Raw genomic sequence first — 20736 nt, 5'->3', positions numbered from 1 at the left:
TTGGATGGTTCGAAAACGTGGATCTTGTCGGTGCACCATATTGTATCAGGTTATGGAAAGTCTGAACATATTTCTGTGGGTTTTTAGGGTCATACTTTGTGTTAATACAGTTTTTCTAATGAAGGTACATTTTACAATTGTATCTTTGCTTATCTATTCGTTACAAATATATCTAAGAGCAGGTGCTGAGTATTCTGGGCTTTCTGCCAAAGAGCCTCTTATTTAAAATCTTTTTCTGGCATCAGTGCAGGAGATCAAAGAGAAACTCTGAACATTTCAATATGAAACAGGGACTGTGGGCTGAGCTGTCAAAATCTAGATTGTCCCATGAAAGACAGAACAGTTGGGAGGTATGCTATTGGCCAGTGCATGGTGATTCAGCAGATGAAGTTAAAAGCAGCCACAACTTCACTTTATGTCCTGCTCTTCCAATAGCTAATGCTCTTTGCCCAAATGATAGGATCAATAGAAAGACTGATATACTGCATGTGGCCCTGTACATTTGGCACTTCAGAGATCATCCCCTATTGGGGTGTGTATTACTACCTATACTCCTCTGCCCCTATATCTAGAATCCCTGCCATAAAGCAAGATAGGCTTCTGTTGTTTGCCACAATGGAAACAAAGCATGAAGTGGCAGCAGTGTTTCCAACAGTAAACTAGTCCTTTTCTCCCTAACCAATAAGGTTCTTATAAACATGTTTTGTCCATGTCCAAAACTAAGCTACTTTACACAATATTTTCAGGTAATGGCTTTGTATTCTCATGAGCAGTGTTACTTTATGTACAGGTATGGAACCTCTTATCCATAAAGCTTGGGGGGTGGGGATTTCCAAATAAGGGATTTTTCCATAATTTGGATCTCCATATCTGAAGTCTACTAAATAATTATTTAAACATGTATTAAAGCCAATAGGATTGTACTGCTGTGAATAAGGATTAATCATATCTTAGTTGGCATCCGGTACAACATGCTGTTTTATTATTACAGAGAAAAAGAAAACCATTTTGAATTATGTGATTAAAATGGAGTCTGTGGGAAACGGCCTTCCCGTATTTCGGCGTTTTCTGGATAACAGGTTCTCGGATTTCTTTACCTGTATATGTTGTTTTATGCTGATAAGAGCACTCATATATGTCTCTATTTTTCTAATAAGTATTGCTTTCTGGTCAGAGATATGAGCTTGTAGAAATGCTCTGTAGCGTAAACTAATAATATACTATTTTCCTTAAATCCTTAACTATTAACTATGTATCAATTCAATAAATAATTAAAAAAAAGTGACTGAATATTTGCATTTTATATATATATATATATATATATATATATATATATATATATATATATATATATATATATATACATATATATATACACACTGTGTGTGTGTGTATATATATATATTTATATATATATATATATATATATATATATATATAGACAAATACAAGATTCCTCTGCACTCAACCCATTATCAATATATTTAAGACTCATTGCACCCCCGCCTAATGTTTTTAAAAACTAGTGGTGAGCACAACTTTCCCTTGTTTTTATATATATATATATATATATATATATATATATATATATATATATATATATATATATATATATATATATATAGTAAAGTATTCCTGAGGGGCACAGTTATGTAGCCTTCTTGCAATTGTCTCATTTATAATCATCCTCAGCGTGTATGTAAGCAAATTACTTTCCCCTTCCTAAAAGCATCTGTTGTACTTTAGCACTAATCTGTACCTCTGCCCGCAGGTCTTTAAATAGCCCATTAAGAGAGCATCTCCAACAGAAACAGACTGTCCTGTTGGACCTAAAAAACAGATGCTGGGAAATACCAGAGTTCACTTATGTTGTTTGGATGCAGCTTTTGAAAGTGATAATCTGCACAAAATGGTTGTTTGCTGGGGATAAGCTAAAGCCCAAAACGCATACATGGCTTCCAAAGATTCTAAAATCGCAAGCAACGACTTAAATATCCGTCATAATGGGCTCTGTGAAAGTATTTTTTCATGAGAGCAAGGAGAACATATCGCAGAAGGACACAGTGTCCTTCTACATCCGCGGCAATAAAAAACGCAGGCTGCAACATTGGTATGGGGTTGTTAAGGCATTTTCAAAATTTAGTTATGTTGGAATGTCCACAAAATGTTGGGAAAGCTTCCAGTCTCACCATAGGCCTCCCCATCATCCCTAATTGGATAGTGCTACCTGCCTAGTCAAAGCTGTCTACAATACAGGGAAGGGAGGAAAAAGCCACGTACAGAGAAACCAATACATTTATTCATGATAACTAAAGAAAATAATTAAAGGGAAAAAAAAATATTGCAAAAAAAGTACATTATACTGATGCGTCTAAATCCATCTAACGCTACGTTTGCCTTTGTGCTCATAAATATTTATACATATGGCTGCATTTATTTTAAGTACCACAACTAGAAGTCTACCTGTATTGTGCCATTATTCTTCCATAAAGTCTCTCGCTATCGACAAAAGCATTTATGTTCAACTGATCCACGGTGTCTGTTGCATTAATAACTTTCATAACAAGTAAGGAAATCTACGAGCAACACAAACATAGATCAGGCAAGTCTCTCAGGAGAACAGGGGAACGATGCGGAATACATTTTAAACAGTACATTTTAAACAGAAAAATAAGGCTTCCCATTAGAACGCCTGTAAAAAAAATGTTTTAAAAAGGAGACTTTGCCGTGACTAGAATGCATACTTGAGCAGAAACCAAGGGACACATAAAGTACCTGGAAGGTGTTTTATAAAAGAATCATTGGTTTTGAAGGATGTTTTTTTAGATAATATGGAAAGACAGGCTAAGGCTGGCCATAGAAGTGCAGATTTTATTCCCACGTACAACGTATGATTATTCCTTCCTGGATCTGCTACCAACAAAGTACTAAAAATAACAAATCATTTGATATTTTGGCCATTAATTGATAGACAGCAATCATACTAAAGTTATGTCCAACAAATAGTAGTAGTCATCCATTGATACCAGATAGGCAATACATGCAGATATTTACTAAAGGGCGAAGTGACTAACGCTGGCGAAAATTCGGCAGTGGGACGTAATTTCGGTACTTCGCCGATTTACTAACAGTCACTGGTGTAACTTCGCTAGCGAAGGAGATAGACTATAGTGCTACTTCGCTCCCTAACACCTGGCGAATTTGCGATCTGGCGAATGGACATAAAATATATAACAACTCTTATTTTCTTTCATTAAAGGGATGCTGTCATGGGAAAAAAAAATTTTTCAAAATGAATCAGTTAATAGTGCTGCTTCAGCAGAATTCTGCACTGCAATCCATTTCTCAAAAGAGCAAACAGATTTTTTTATATTCAATTTTGAAATCTGACATGGGGCTAGACATTTTGTCAGTTTCCCAGCTGCCCCAGGTCATGTGACTTGTGCCTGCACTTTAGGAGAGAAAAGCTTTCTGGCAGGCAGCTGTTTTTCCTTCTCGATGTAACTGAATGTGTCTCAGTGGGACCTGGATTTTACTATTGAGTGTTGTTCTTGGATCTACCAGGCAGCTGTTATCTTGTGTTAGGGAGCTGATATCTGGTTACCTTCCCATTGTTCTTTTGTTTGGCTGCTGGGGGGGAAAAGGGAGGGGGTGATATCACTCCAACTTGCAGTACAGCAGTAAAGAGTGATTGAAGTTTATCAGAGCACAAGTCACATGACTTGGGGCAGCTAGGAAATTGACAATATGTCTAGCCCCGTTTCACATTTCAAAATTGAATATAAAAAAATCTGTTTGCTCTTTTGAGAAATGGATTTCAGTGCAGAATTCTCCTGGAGCAGCACTATTAACTGGTTCATTTTGAAAAAAAAAATTTTCCCATGACATTATCCCTTTAAGGTTTCCTGGGCTTGTGTAGTGTAAAGTATTTGCTGCAACATATACGTCCATTCAACTTTAACGTATGCAAATTAGCCAACGCTAGCGTAACTTTGCTTTGCTTGGCGCAGTAACGATACCGCAATTTAGCCAGCGTTCAGAGTTTAGTGAATTAGCAGCGTCCTGGAGAATCTACACCTTGCGAAGTTTTGCAATGTGAGCGAAGCCGTCGCTGGCGAATTTTTGGAGGTTAGTAAATTTGCCCCAATGTTGGGACAACCACGTGAACATCGTACAAACTTACGTTTCAATGACTATCATTGCATTTATGGCCAGATTAAGGTAAAAGAGAAGGGAGGTGGACTGATACAATATCTCTGGAGCATGGTGAGTAGAGGTTAAGGGAAGAGAGCTACTGGACTGGAATAGGCCATGTTTGGTTCATGCAAATTTTAGGAGGTGGGTGGCTGCAGGAAAAAGAGAGCAGAATGGAGGGCACCAAAGGGTATAGCGAGGGTGCCAATGACTATAATGAGGGATGGCCAGCCGGGGGATTGGATCTCAGGGATGATAGGCTAGAGAGGATTGGTGGGTGCAGAAGGGGAGGGCAGATATATATACAAGAAATCCCTTACCTGCTTCTGCTTCCTCTTCCCTCCGGATCCTGGAGCTCTGGTGAAGCTGCCTGCCCATCCTCCCTTCCTTTCCAGCAGTTGGTTGTTAATATACGAGTAATGTATGTTTTGTAAAAAAAAAGAAATTCCATTTTAAGTTGCAGAAGTGGATACAGTTATTTTGTCACAGCTTGCGGGGTAATAAGAGTGTCCTTGCCATGTTATGCATGCTGTATTTGGCGTAACCTACTTGCCCTCCACGGCTTGCGGTAGCTGCCATTTGGAAATTGATGGTTGGTGATGTAATGGCAAGTTTTTGTTTTATAGGAAGAATAATAACATGTTCAAATAAAAGCTGTGGCCGACCCTCACCCACATAAAGGATTTATTTGTCTCCATTTTTTATCAACAAATTAGCATGTCACACAGTAATCACACATACCTCCTCACAGTCTTAATTTTATATTCATTTTCTCCTTGAGTGCTGTAAAATTCTATGAAAGCAGGATAGTGTTTACAATGTATGGGGAGCCAGGTAGGCACTGCACAGTTCAGTCATAAGAAAGAAACGTGAGTTTTTATGTAGTGAAGGGAATGTTGCTTATATCAAATGACAAAATATTTCTGGGAACAAGCTATAGGGGTAGTGGTGTCTGGTGGCATTAGGAATGGATGCATCTTCTCTCTTGTTCTCGTGTGCCTTGAATATTGCAGAAACTGTAGATCTGGTGTGTGATTGCAGTGATTAGTAGAACAGTGAGGGTTTGCATGTGTATGAATTGGAGTGTTCAATATGTCTTAAAGCTCAATATTGTAATCATTTACAATAATTAGAAATGAATAACCTTTAAAAGGCATTAGGGGAATCAACGTTTATTCCTGTTTGGGGAGATAGTGCTTTCTGGTGTTTGACATAAACGATGGTGCTATTGCTATCTAAGGGCTTCAAAGACCTGCTGCAAAGAACAACTACATAATTATCATATGGATGCATTACTGACATACCCTTTATCATTGCAATTTAACCTAGAGGTGGAACACATTTTATTTTCTCATTTAGCTATTACAACACACAGCGCAGCATGAATTTTTACTAGGAAAACAAGTGTGGGAGTGTGTCGAATTTGTTCTGCAGTTTGTAGCGTTAATCAGCCTCAAAGCCAGCTGCATACTGTGTATAAGAATTGTCATGTTATTTTGCATTTGGTTTCAAACCCACATCCATTTCTCAATTTCCCCTATACAGATTAGCTCTGCACTTTTCTGTTTTCTATGTGCACTTTAAGCACTAGCCCTAATTTATGAAGTCAGGGACCATGTAAAAATTTAAAAAAAAAAAGAGAATTGTGACCCTGTATTTTGTATGTTTCACACTGTCCCATGAGTTGGGCTCTAAGATGCAGCTCTTTGTGTTCCTGGAAATCAAGTGCAAAGAGTTGCACATTGCCTTGAATAAAACACCCCATTGGCCAGTTTTGCATTTAGAGGGGGAAGGTCGTGAAATATGGACATCCTCTGTAATGCTCTTCAACTTATTCTAGAACTAGATTCTGCTCTGTCATTCACTCCTCATATCCAGTCACTTATTAAACCATGTCACTTCCACCTAAGGAACATATCCAAAATACGATCATTTATCACCCAAGATGCTGCCAAAGTTCTTATTCACTCTCTCATCATATCACGTCTAGACTACTGTAACTCTTTTAATTGGCCTTCCCCTCCAGAGACTGTCACCTCTCCAGTCCATAATGAACACTGCTGCGAGGCTCATATACCTCAGCAACCGCTCCTCCTCTGCCTCGCCATTCTGTCAAACCCTGCACTGGCTTCTGTTACCTTTCAGAATCAAATTCAAATTAATGACACTGACTTTCAAAGCACTTCATAACTCTGCCCCACCCTACATCTCTGAACTCATCTCTATATACTCACCCAACCGCTTACTAAGCTCCTCTACTGACCTGCTACTCAACTCTTCTCTCATTACCTCCTCACATGCTCGCATTCAAGACTTTGCAAGGGCTGCACCCCTCTTTCTGGAACTCTCTCCCACGGTCTGTCCGACTTTCTCCCAAACTTTCCGCTTTCAAGAAATCTCTTAAAACACACTTCTTTCGAGAAGCCTACCCTCACTCTGCTTAACTACCAAACGCAACACCACATACAATACCACATTTCTCACCCACTTAATTTGATCTTGCCCACTCCCACACCTTGTGTATTACTCCCTTCCCTTTAGAGTGTATGCCTATGCATAGGGCCTTCCTCATTTTTTTGTACCTGTATTGATTTTGATGTATGTACCTCCATATGTTCTATGTACACGGTAATTCATGTGATTTAGTTGTATAATCACATTTACTTTACAGTGCTACGCAATATGTTGGCGCTATATAAATACATGTTAATAAAATTACACACCAATAAAACTTGCAGGCTAAGCAGCCTCAAGAGCCAGAAGAAGCAGGAGGGACCAGTATGTATTGTCTTCCATTGACAATTGTTAAGTCCAGGGATGCTCTTGCACTTTGTTCCAGTATTTTTATCTGACACAAGATGTAGATCACAGTCATTGATCGGCAAACATATGCTCTGTACATGGACACTCAAGGAAGCAATTTTGAGCCTCTTAGTAATCTTGCATTTGCTTTCCAGTCAATGGTATATGAGCCCAATAACCTGTACTGAGCATAGCAGTGTATATAATGCCATGCAAAACTTTTGCATCCTCCATATACAGGTATGGGACCTGTTATCCAGAATTCTCAGGACCTTGGGTTTTCAGGATAATTGCCGTAGCTTGGATCTTCGTGACTTAAGTCTGCTAAAATAGGATTTTAACATTAAATAAACCCATTAGGATTGTTTTGCCTCCAATAAGGATTCATTGTCATTTACAAGGTACTGTTATATTTTTACAGGGAAAAAGCAAATCATTTTTAAAAATGTGAATTATTTAATTAAAATGGAGTCTTTTGGAGACTGCCTTTGCGTAATTTAAAGCTTTCTGGATAACAGGTTTCCAGATAAAGAATCCCCTACTATATATATATATATATATATATATATATATGGTCTTATTCCAGGGACACAATCACTGTAACCTAAAAACCTAAAGGGTTGCAATGCTATAACATTATTAAAGTTATCTTTCTTTTTTGTGGTACTGATGTATAAAAAAAAAAACTTGTAAAAATAAAATTAAAAAAGTTGACTATTAATTTTATGTTAACTATTTATTCTGCGCAGGAATGAATTGTCCTGCCTTTCCTAAATTTGCCCCCAAGTAACTAATTACCTAAATTAATCTCCAAATGAGCAATGTATTATTCCCTGTCTGTAAATGCCACTGAGGGCTTGAGCTGTGCACATAACACTTATACAGTGTTTATGTTATGCAACATTTGTTTTATAGGACCCATTATCTAAAGACATCTTTCATAATTTAAAAATAGATTTCAGAAAGCAAAGAATAAATATGCAATATGCAATATTACAGTTGTAATTGTGTTAAATGGCAAGCTGCCCACTAATAAATCCCTGAACATAACAGCTAAATATCTATTAGGCGGAAAGCTAGTAACATGGCCTCATTACTGTTACTTTTCACAGCGCTCTTAGAACTTGAATAAAACCAACCTCAATTTTGTGAATCAACAAAAGTCAACAGCTGTGCCTTCTATATAGACTACTATACAGACATATTACAATAACAGTCACCTTGGGTATTTTTATCTCTCACTGCGTATTTGTGCCTCTCAGACCAAAACGATATATATATAAACAATCTGTGAGCTGCTCATTCACCGAATTCAATTACAGCTGCTGTGGCCAAGCCCCAATGTATTTAGAATAGAAACTCAATTCTAGCTTGAAATAGAATACTAGCAAAAACAAATCTTTTTTTTTTGCTTTAGGAGGGTTAAAAATGTTTCTTGCTGGCAAATAGGTTTTGCTTAAAGGTGCAACCCACCTTGAGATATAACTTTTTAAAGGAACAATTCAGTTTTAAAATAAAAACTGGGTAAATAGTTAAAAAAAATAACTGTTGGTAATTAGCCAAGTATGTCATCTATAAAGGCCGGAGTGAGCGATGTCTAACATAACAGAACGACAAAATGGAAAAACTGGTGCAATATGCCGCAACAAAAAGCGGAAAAGGCACTCCCCAAAAAGTAAAACACAGTCCAAATAAAGAAATTCAATACAGATGAGGGAAAGAGCTCACAGTTCACACCCACTATAAAGGTGCTGAAATTGTAATAAAGGCAAGATGTTGTGTTTCCCAAAATATCAAAAAAAAAGTTAAAAATACAAAATCATTTTATTAGAACATGAGAAGCAAAAGCCCAGGGAAGCTTAGGAAAATTGCATCATCTCGCCTTTATTACAATAACAGAACAGAACAAAACGTCCTGCTTTTCAGCTCTCTAACTCTGTGTTAGTCAGTGACTTTAAGGGGGCCCATATGAGACATAACTGTTGAGTGATTTTGCAATTGATCCTTAGCATGCAGGCAGCTCAGGTTCGAAGCAAACAGTTATGATCTATATACCCCCCCATGTCATTGATTGGTTTCTGCCTGGTAACCAATCAGTGGAAACCAAGAGAGCTGCCAAGCAGGAAGTAATGTTCTGGTAATTATGTTATATATACAGTCACTCCAGTTTTATATATTACATTTTTGGCTAACTAACTATATTAGAAACTTTTTTTTTATTTTGCACAGCCTATTTACTCAGTTTTTATTTTTATACTAAGCAATTCCTTTAAGGCTTTTTTTATGGACACAAGGGCAACATGCCATGCAAAAAGTTACTTTCATTCATACATTTTCCTTTGAAACTTGCGACAAGCTGCCCCATAGGCTGTTCTGATGAATTACAGGCAAGTGCTCACATTGACATTTAATTTGTGCAATGTGAATAGGGCACTAATGGCTTTACTAACACCATGCACTAGAAGTGATTGATTCTAACCACATGCTTATTGGCTGCTTAGTGAATCAAAGACAGAGCTTGTTTTAATTTAAACCCCCCCCCCAAACCTTTGCTTCATTAGTAATATACACACACACACACACACTAAAGTACCCCCTCTTGTAAAATATAAGGATATTATAAGTTACCGAGGAGTTTCATGACCATATAAAAACACTGGTGGTACTTTATTTATTATAATACACAAATTTAAGTGAGTCGTGACAGAAATGACATCAGAACTCACCGTTTATAACTGATGACATCAGAACTCACCGTTTATAAGGATATAATTTACAGGATATTCATGGCTTTTGTGTATTATATATATATATATATATATATATATATATATATATATATATATATATATATATATATATATATATATATATATATATATATATATATTCACACACACACACACATAAGGAAAGCTTAAACGAGGTGCAAATTAGCTGCTACTACTACATGTAGCATATATTGATAATTTAAAAGCAAACATCTTATTGGCTATGGGTTACTGCAATTGGGCAAAGTTTGTGCTTTTTTTTTACAATTCCCCATGAGCCCTTCAGAATATTTTTATTTTTCTATTCCTGGTATTAATATGGAAAATAACACAAGTGACTTTAATTACAACCTAACATACAGCACTTGTACAAATTGTTTATTATTTATGGAAAGCAATAGCTATTTAAGTATCATGATTGGTGTTGCTAAGTGGATTTTTTTTTTTGATTCACATTTTCCAAGTTGTTATATTTTTTCCGTTATAATGTTATACCAATAATGCTAATTATAATCACTAAAGAGGCACTTTAACATTTTAATTGTAGCTAATACATTTCATTATTAGGCTCCTAGCTGTAATTTTTAACACACGTGATACGAACTTACCCGACACTCATACTAAATGAATGAAAGTAACCATTGTTAAATGGGACTCATGAAGAGGTGATAGTCTGTGAGTGCTTGACAAAGAATCCAATCCATTGATGGGGAAAAATTCATTTTGTGTGATTGAGTTTGCCACTGATACAACTATACACCTTCTTTTAAAGTCTGCGTTTGAAAACGATTCGCTTTCGTCTTGATTTTTTTTTTAAGTAACACGGGAATGGAAATAAATATAAAGAAAGCCACAGTATAATTAAATCCCCCCCAGCCTTGTTCTATGTAGTTAAACTCCTGCTAGCTTTAATTAGCAGATTCATATGTGTTTTGCCGAAGCCTCAGGGATAACATCTGACTTAGTGATAGATGAGGTTTAGAACATTATCAACAAAGATGACCCTTAAAGGCTCCATTTTATTTTGAACATGAATCAAGAGATGATGGAAGAGGCATCAAAACCAAGTATAAACCTCAATAGACCATGACGTTCAAGAAGGTGGTCTTGATTCTGTAAAGGTCTATTTTTTGCTTTGTGTTTTATTACCCTTGATGCCATTTCTTGCTTTAAGAACCAAAAAGCTGGCTGTTGATGCGTTACGTTGGACAGTATTTGACTACCGAAAACATTGCAGTAGATTGAATAGATAAACAGGTAAAACAATACCAGATGGTGGTAAAGTGTTTGGAGAAAAATTCTGTTTTGGAAAGTTTCTGTTTTGAAATACACCTTTAACTGTAGGGTGTATTTCCTGTTACTCAGCCACACAGTACATAAGGGGTTTTGCAATAAATTGCGCTAAGGTTGCCCAGGAGCAGTAACCCATATCAACTAATCAACAGGTAGCTTTTATTGGTCACCTGATTAAAAGCAAACATCTTAATGATTGCTATGGGTTACTGCACCTGGGCAAACTGAGTGCCTTTTATTACATATGAGGGATAGCGTTTCATTATTTTGTAAATAGCTCTTAAATTTACTGGGCTTTAAAGTATCGATGACTGCAATATCACACAGCTCCCTCTGTTGGTTATATCAAAGAATAACAGTGACTGCAATATCACACAGCGCCCTCTGTTGGTTATATCAAAGAATAACAGTGACTGCAATATCACACAGCGCCCTCTGTTGGTTATATGAAAGATTAACAGTGATGGCAATATCACACAGCACCCTCTGCACATGGTAGTGGGACAATGCACACAGTAATCCGTTTGGCAATTCTCTGTCACCATCAACTTTGCAAAGAAATCCGGTTGATCGCGGGGGGGTCACTTTGGAGGAATGTGCGCTGCTGGGAGACAGGGCTGTAGTTGTGTCTAGGCTAGTCTAGTAGTGTCTACTTGAGTCAATAAATTTTCCCAGTTTTCTTAGGTAAAGTTAGGTACCTCGGCTTATACTCGGGTTGGCTTATACTCGAGTATATACAGTAAATGTCAGTTCCTGAATTAAGCTTGTTTTCATATATCCGCTCTGCTTAGGCATCCACTAATGTAGAATGTTGCTTCACAAGAGTTTGAAAGGCATCCCCATTGAACAGAAAATATAAACCGTGTATTAATATACACTATACATGTACAAAGCAGGGCAGATTTAGTAAATGCAACACTTGTTAATAATGTTGATCTGAACCTGATCACATCCGAGATGAATGGAAAGAGAATAGAGAGATGTACTCGGCAAAGATCTTTCCTTGTATTACATTTGCTCAGTAAAACACATTCCAGAAGACACAATGTCAAATATTTTATATATAAATATTAGCAAATATTTTCCTGTATTGCATATTTTTCTCCACTCTTTTGGAATTATGCCTTTAATTAGGAGGTCTAGTATAGACCTGAACTGCTAAAACTATGATTTTTTTTTGAGTGGTGCTTTTTTTCTTTATTGTCTTATATGCATGGCTAATAGTTTATTTACTAAAGCAAACATAAGTGCCAACCTCACCTCAACTGCATGCATCATTGCACAAATGGAAAGAATATTTATAAGGGTACTTGCACCAATATACATAGTTCTTGCTGCTGCCCTTACCCCAAATGCACTGACTCTGCCTTCATGTAAGATTTGAATGCAAATTTCAATGTTTAGGGCTCATAGATGCAATGGAACCCTAGACATAACACCTTCCTTGAGCATTAGTTACGTTTCAGGTCCCTTTTCATGTTCATGTTCTGGCTTAACTTGAAAAACAATGGCACCTAATGCTTGTACCATTATGCTGAAGTAACACCTTTTGTACCAGCACCAACTACAGTAAAACGGTTGCCAGCATCTTTTGTGGAGCACAACACAAATTCATTGTACAAAGTTCAAATTGTGGTGCCAATCAACCATACTACAACTCCCCCATAATCCCAGGTCAATTATGACCACATGCCAAGTTGCTTCTGCTAGAATTGTGGCCAGTGTGTCAAAACAGATGCAATTGTACTTGTGTTTTTGCACAAATCAGATGCAGGTTGCATCTAGTAAGGGATGAGTCACTTCCAAAGCTTGCATTCAAAATGGTGTTTGCATCTTCTTCACAGGTCTTTGCTGCCCCTATTGATGCCACCCACTGAACTACCCTAGAGCTAGTGACAGGTCCAGGCTGGTGGCCGGTCCAGGATTCCCCAGTATCAATAGGCAAAGTTGCTCACCATACATCATAAGAAGCACAATGGATGCATTGGCAACCATGTGGACATACATAAATGCATAATGAGGCAAGTTCCTCACTGCCTTGCATCAATATTGTATGTGCTCAACTTTGCGTACATTTTAGAGCACCTTCACTTGGTACATTTGTAAATGACCCCTACTATTTTTCAAGGCAACTCAAAGAAAACGCTTCATTGTGGATTAAATGGCACATTCCCTTGCGTTAGTAAATCATCACTCAGTGTTCATATCAAGTAAATGACAATTACAGTACAGCCAACCTTAAACCTATCTATTTATTTTATTAGTACCATTGTAAATGATTTAAAAGGAAAGTGTACACATTTTACACGATATTCTTTAGTCTTTTCAACGTATTCCTTTGTGAAAAGCGGATTCATAGAATTACATTAAAATTAATTTATTTTTATTTTGGCTGCTAAATATAAAATGCTGCTTTAACCTAATTACCAAGGTGACAGAAGAAATCAGTGGCAAAAGCAGCACGGAGCATTTTTCCCTGTACATCAGTGTCATTAAATGTAGACACATCTCAATTCAATCTTCATAGAGAGTTACTTTCCCTAATTGCAGTGCAGGTTTGATGGTTAAAGGAAAATGGGAATGATTAGCGCTGAAAACCAAAATAAGACAGGCTGATTAAAAATGTTTTAATGTATAGTAAATTAAAGAAAATATAAATCTGCACTAATTTTACAATGGATCTGGCAAATGCCATCAGGACATTTATAATGCTGCTTTTGGTAAAAAAAAAACAAATAAGCATATTAAAAGATCACTTTAGTTTATGGACTAGAATATATCTCCTTAACGACGTAAAAGTACAAAAGACCTTTATTAAGGTGGTGTGCTTTATGCATTTATGCAAATGTGCTACTTAAAACATTTTCCCTGAGCTGCAATAAAAATTCCTCATAATCATTTGCATTGACATAGGCACCACCTTGTTACCATCTTGCAAATTACTGAGGGATTCATACAGGCTGCATTTAAATGGCTACATAAAAGGAGCAGTCAGGGTCATGCATATGGTAATAACAAGTGATCTGAGCCTCGGTTTATGTATGCTTCGGCAGCGTCCATATTGCATAGCAAAATCTTTCCGCAACTGACATTTGTTATGATCTGTAGGGCCATGAATCTTTGTTACTGAAGCAGCTGCAGAACTACAATTCTTGTAATTCTTACATTTTGGGGTAGAGCTGAAGTTATCACTTTACATTGTTGTATAATTTCCATCCAGTGAGGTCCAATGCCCTAGAAGATGAACTGCATTAGAAGATCACCTCTCATACAGGAGAGCACACACATTCTGCTGAACACCAGCCATGCAGACAAAATAGATTATAGATATGTATTGATATAAAATAGTACTATCCATATGACTAGGTCTAATCATAGAATAGCATAATGCACACAGTTAACATTTCCCATACAAAGTAGCCCCAGCATTAAAGGATAGCCCAACACACGCAGCTTAGACCTGATGGTCCTACAGTATGTCCTAGACATTTGCCCATTTGAACCTTAACTTATTTACAGTATTCCAGAAAGATCTTCATTACAAGTCATTCTGAATTGAGAAAGCCAGTTGGATGACTGGTGAAACTGCTTCAAGAAAAACACAGCGAGTCCAGTTGATTTTACTTATTTCTACAGATATTGCACCTTAGCGCTAAAAGAAAGCCATGTTGGCCCCATTGGCCTTGAGCTAATAGGCTGCCTCCCTGTAAGGATCTTGTGAATTTACCCTTGGAATTTATATCTTAATAAGAGCAGTTCGGTCATTAGTGTGTTGCAATTTCTTCAATATGTAAAGGATTGCCACATTGCCAGTCTAAAATGTTGGACAGGGTGTGACCATTTTAGCAACTACCTACTGCCACCCTAATCCATGTACAATAGCAATAAAGACTTAAAAGCTGGTGCTAAGAATATTTTTACCCATGCAGAATGGCACTATACACATACTAGGTTGGCACTACCAATACACAGTACCATTAAACATATAGTAAATGCAAATAGTTGTACCTAAATAGACTAGCATGGCCAAAGTAGTTAAGCATGCAGAACATCACTGCCTACACAGACTTGGCTTTTCCATGCATGCAAATAAATCGTATTAATGTTCATGGACACCAGCTCTACATACACACAATAGCACTATTCATACAAACTACCATTACACATACATATCTAAAATACACATGAAGTCCAGCCTTAACAATACAAGCTAGGATTGTGCTTGTGGACAAATAATGCACATACACATTAAAGCTTACATTACGAACTCTTTGTATTCCAACAATCATTATTCATCCACATTAGCTCAACCCATGCAGATAAGCACTGTATATACACATTTATATTATCTATACCCACCAGCAGTATAAATGCAGTCTCGCATGACTCCTACAAACAAACAATATCCATGCAAACTGATAGTAACCGCTACAAGTTGCGTTGCCTGTACAGAGCAGTAGAAATATTTATGCATTCTTCTCTTCTTGCAGGACCTTGGATTACTACAAGAAACAGCAGTATAGAGACTGGAGAAATTGAGATCGGACGCAGGATTACACAAGAAGTCCTAGCAGGAGTGTTCTGGAGATCTCATATCCACATCACTCAGCCCCAGTTCCTCAAATTTAATATCTCATTAGGGAAGGATGCTCTTTTTGGTGTTTACATGCGAAGGGGACTCCCACCATCACATGCCCAGGTAATACACTTTTCATTATATACTGTAAACCAGTTAAATGCACCTAGAAATATGTGTGCTTCTATTAACTTGCATAGCACCTGTAAAAAATACTGTAGGTTATAAGTACCTTTCAAAATCTGATACAAAATATACTTGTATTTCGATTAACTTTTTTAGAGATGGATGAGGATATGTAGCATCACAAGAGTAACTTTTTTGAAAAAAGTAATGTTATGTTGCCTGGGGTCCAAAGCAGTGGTTGTAAAACTCCGGATTTGGATGCTATATCTGCTAATAGTAATGTGGCAGGGTCAGTTCATTTGTTTCAAGGCTGACTTAATAGTTGTGTGGATGTTTGCTCATTTCTTGCAGTTGTACATTTAAACAAGCAAGGGCTATATTTTCCTGTTGTCGTTTCCTTCAATATGGAATTGTGGCATAATATCACTCTCAGTTTTTAATAAATTGGAAAGCATTGCACTATAGAAGGATTGCAGCAGTCATTAAAATGAAAACATGTTTAGGTATTGCATTAATAATATGAGAACATTTCAGAGATAGTAGTCAGCACCCACATTGCTAATAACTTTCTCTGGTGCTCATTTCATGATAGCCAATTTCTATCAAGACAATGAGCAGAAGGATGGAAGTATGATGGACAGCACTTTAGTATCTTTAGTAAAAAGGTGATTTTATTGAAAATTCCAGCTTGCTGTCCATCATCCTCTGTATAGTGAGACACTTTCCCCAAGCCCTGGAGGAAATCATTAGCTACTATTCATTGACGTGTAAAAGAGCAACAGCACTTACTTAGTTTCTGTGGATTGCAGGGCCAAGGCAAAATTTCCCATTTTTCTACATAACCCTGTTCTATTGAAATGTGGTGTGTTCATTAAAAGAATCCTTGCTGTAAGTGTTTCATTAAGTTGGTTTTGTCTACAAACTTAGTTTACCAACTAAGCACCACTTTATGCAAGTTAAATCTCTGAGGGATCAAGAGAGAAGACCTATATAAGTGACCTTGTCACTATGTACACTATGTACTCTAATTATGTCTAATTTGCTGATCGCTAAGGTATATTCACTCACAAAGGAATTTAATTTGTCTTCTCATATCAAAAGAAACACCTTTACATGTCTCAGAAGGATCCAATCACCTGTGCCAGAGTTAATCTCTTTGTGCTATGCTGTTACTATTGTTACCATTAATGAATTGCCAAAATCCAGATGCTCCACCAGTTGAACTACTAGTCTTTCAGATCCCTGCCACCCCTCTCAAGGTAATTTGAACTCATATAAGCAGTTAGATGTCTGCCCTGATATCCTCAGCTTTGTAAATGCTACATGATGACTACATATGACTACATGGCTAGAATAAGAGCAAAGTTTGCAGCAATAGCCCAGTAGGAAAAGCATAGCTTTATCTTAGTAGTGCTATTCATGTCCACCAGCCCCCCTCAACATACACAAGTACAAAGTGTAATAAAGGACCAGTGACCTAGAATATTGTTCCTCAAGAGCCCATAAACCAAACACAGCACTCAAGGGAGTTCTGCACTTTATGCGGTCCCTGAGAAGGCATTAAATATAGGGCTCCATTGCATCTCTAGACACTTCTACACTTTTTGAATTATAATTAAAGTAGGAGCATGCCAAAAAATGTCCTTGTTCTGTCCATGGCCATCACTCAGTAATGCAGTGCAGTATACAGAGAGGCTCAACTGTTTGTGCTTCATTCTCAGAGTGCAAAGAGTTGCACCTTAAGGCACCAGATGCAAAGTATGTTGTGGCCAAAACACATGGGGGCAAATTCACTAAAGGACGAAGCACCTAACGCTAGCGTTAATTCGCTAGCGTAGCACATTTTCGTTAACTCGCTGATTCACTAAGGGACACTAGCGTAAATTCGCTAGTGTTACTTCGCACCCTTACGCCTGGCGAACTACGTAACTACGCAAATTCACTGACGTGCACATTTTTCTGAACACTACCTTTTACGCCAGACTTCCTTCGCCACCTTAGAACAGGCGAAGTGCAATAGAGTAGATAGGGATTGCTTCAAAAAAAGTCAAAAAAATTTCTAAGTCCCAAAAAACGCTGACGTTTTTTCTTTTTTTATGGGTGATAGGCTGAAAAAGATCGAATTTTTTTTTTGGGGATACCCTCCTTCCCCCCTACATTTCCTAACTCATGGCACCTTAACTATACAATGGGCACATGTGTAGGGCAAAAGAAAAATTTTATTTGCTGTTTTGAAGGTTTCCCAGGCATATGTAGTGATGCTACATATACCTCCATTGTAACTTCAATTTGGCGCTGTATGCAAATTAAGCATCGCTAGCGTAACTTCGCTTTGCTTGGCAAATTAACGCTAGTGCAACTTCGCAACCTTATGCTTCCCCTGAGCGCAACTTCGGATTTTAGTGAATTTGCGTAGCGCTGGCGAAAATACGCCTGGCAAAGTGCGGCAAAGCGGACGCTGGCGCAGCTACGAATCTTAGTGAATTTGCCCCATGGAGCTTTGTGCCACTTTCTGCACATCAGTTCTTAACACTTCTTAATTGATAGAAATCCCTATCAATAAGTATAAAAATTTCATACACGATTGTGGAATTTTCAATTGTGTATTCTCAGTGAATTGTCACTCTGATACATGTTACCTTATTTTGAAAATTAAATATACTGTCTCAGGGCAGCCAAAAGATGAGCTAGAAATCATGTTCCTTGTCTGTTAAAAATTGCTTAGACCTGATGCTTTTATTTTTTAATATAACTAGAGTTGAAACCAATTGTATCATAAAGTATTTTAAATAAATATATGAAAGCAGAAGTAAGACTTACCAAGCAAATTTGATTTATTCAGCTAGGGACATACAGTATGAGACATATGCCAGGAAGCACTTGTAAGGCTCACTTCCAATCTTGCTTGGACCCAGATAGATTTATTGTTAGTATTATGATGGATCCTGACTAAAGACTTTATTTTTAGATTTGTGAGTCCAAATGATCACATTCAAATTGACATTACTGGTAACCTTATATGTATTTCTTAAAGTCTTGTTTCAACTCTGTTGTTGTGTGTTGACTGTAATAAGAAAGTAAAAAGAATGTGACAAAGGTTTAGAAATGTCTGTGTTTGGATATCCAGATACTGATGGTTTCCATCAGTAACTTAGATCAGAAATTACTTTTTAGGGATTCATCATTCAGTGATGATAACCTTAACAACTCTGCACATTTAATTTTCGTGATTACCTTTTCCCTTGACTTCCTTTTTACATTTATTTGAAATGTTTCATTTGATCACAATGCATCTATGAAGGTTTAAATTCATCCAGTTCATGGTTATATCTATTAGAAGTAAATCTAGAGCAACTGGACTTGCTTGAGTAATCCCTAAAGACGTTTCACTACTCATCTGAGCTCCGGATAATTACATTACGCCATTGTGATTGGATTATTGGAAGAGTTTATATGGCAAGTAGTTCCTGTACCAGTCAGAACTGAAGAAGCTGCTCGGATGAGTAGTGAGACATCTTCAATGATTACACAGCAGTTGCTTTAGATTTTCTTCTAATAGTTCAAAACGTATGTTACCTAATTTGTAAAAGAAGAGATTTGAAATCTTCACTTGTAGAAAGCATTTGTATTCCAGTATATAGAACATATGATTTACAGGTATAGGATCCATTATCCAGAAAGCTTCAAATTACGGAAAGACCATCTCCCATAGATTCAAAATAACCCAAATTTGTAAAAATGTTTTCCTTTTTCTCTGTAATAATAAAACAGTACCTTGTACTTGATCCAAACTAAGATGAATCCTTATTGGAAGCAAAACTAGCCTGGTGGGTTTATTTAATGTTTATTTAATGTTTACTTGATTTTCTAGTAGACTTACGGTATAAAGATCCAAATTACGGAAAGATCCATTATCAGGGAAACCCCAGGTCCCAAGCATTCTGGATAAGAGGTCCCATACCTGTATTATGTTTTCTTTACCACTTCATACGGTTATTTCAAACTCTTTGCAAGTTCACCATTGCCCAAACTGGAATCAGGTTGGATTCAATCCAGTGAAAAAAATGTAGGTCATTGTTAAAGTCCACAAATTCTAGGTGAAACTCTAGCAGATATGGTTTTCTCATCAAACTGAATCTATGGTCTTCGATTTTGCAAATAATATCTAGTTCCTCTGGATCAGCTAAAACATGGTTTTAGTTAGGTTCTGTTAGGTTGCCGGCATGTATTTCTCAAGAGAATTTTATTCTGCATTGTCCCTTAATTGATTTTAGTGACCACTTGTTTCCAGAGAGCCTTATTAAACTTTAAGGAACCTGTTGGGTGAGAGAGCTTCAGACAAGCCTGCCCATCTGTTACCATAATAACTGTAAATTCCAGGCCCCCTCTAGATTTGACCAAAAGTCAACATGGAGCTTTTGGAAAGGACTGAAGCAAAAAGTTTTTGCTTTAGTTTGCAGTTATCCTTCGATTAGACCACCTGCTGAGCCTGCCCTGCCATCTGAGATCAAATTGACAGCACGCGTTGGGGAGTCAGCAAGTGCTGCCAAAGCCAGCTGAGTAGAACAGCATGTAGCCAGCAAGAAATGTCAGCTTTTTATTGCTGCTGTCTTCAGTGTCGACCCCTCTGAAATTGAATACTTATTCATTAATTTTTGTTAAGGTTTTCCTCTCTCTCAAAAAAACACATTTTGAGTGTCAATGTTTTGAAAATAAAACAATCCCAAAAGGCAATATTTCCGTATAAATGGGAGAATTAGTCAATGGTACGAATACGTTTACAAGATAATATGGCAATTGTACAATGTATAGTGTATTAGTGTAGACCTTTTGTTTTAAAGTACCATTGGAAACTTTTCCAGAAGAGACATTTAATCAAACTGACAGGAGATGCTGCTTGACTGGCCATGTAGTACTTTCTCATGGTTAGGTTTCTCTTTAAGTGGATTATGAACATCACCTCGACAAAAGCAA

The 20736-nt window shown here is 37.1% G+C and overlaps 1 protein-coding gene across 5 annotated transcripts in view; it reads left to right on the top strand.

Moving 5' to 3' along the window:
• LOC108710917 (teneurin-2) overlaps nt 1-20736 on the top strand; it is a 1136107-nt gene that overhangs the window by 900085 nt on the left and 215286 nt on the right. For all 5 annotated transcript variants that reach the window (XM_041586173.1, XM_041586172.1, XM_041586171.1 and 2 more), the window contains one exon: nt 15551-15759. In XM_041586173.1, the coding sequence (XP_041442107.1) occupies nt 15551-15759 (209 nt within the window). The remainder of the gene's footprint in view (nt 1-15550; nt 15760-20736) is intronic.

This window comes from Xenopus laevis, chromosome 3L, assembly GCF_017654675.1.
Source record: "Xenopus laevis strain J_2021 chromosome 3L, Xenopus_laevis_v10.1, whole genome shotgun sequence".
In the NCBI taxonomy this organism is placed as follows: domain Eukaryota; kingdom Metazoa; phylum Chordata; class Amphibia; order Anura; family Pipidae; genus Xenopus; species Xenopus laevis.
The sequence above is the reverse complement of the archived record's forward strand: the minus strand, read 5'-3'. Positions and strand labels throughout refer to the sequence as shown.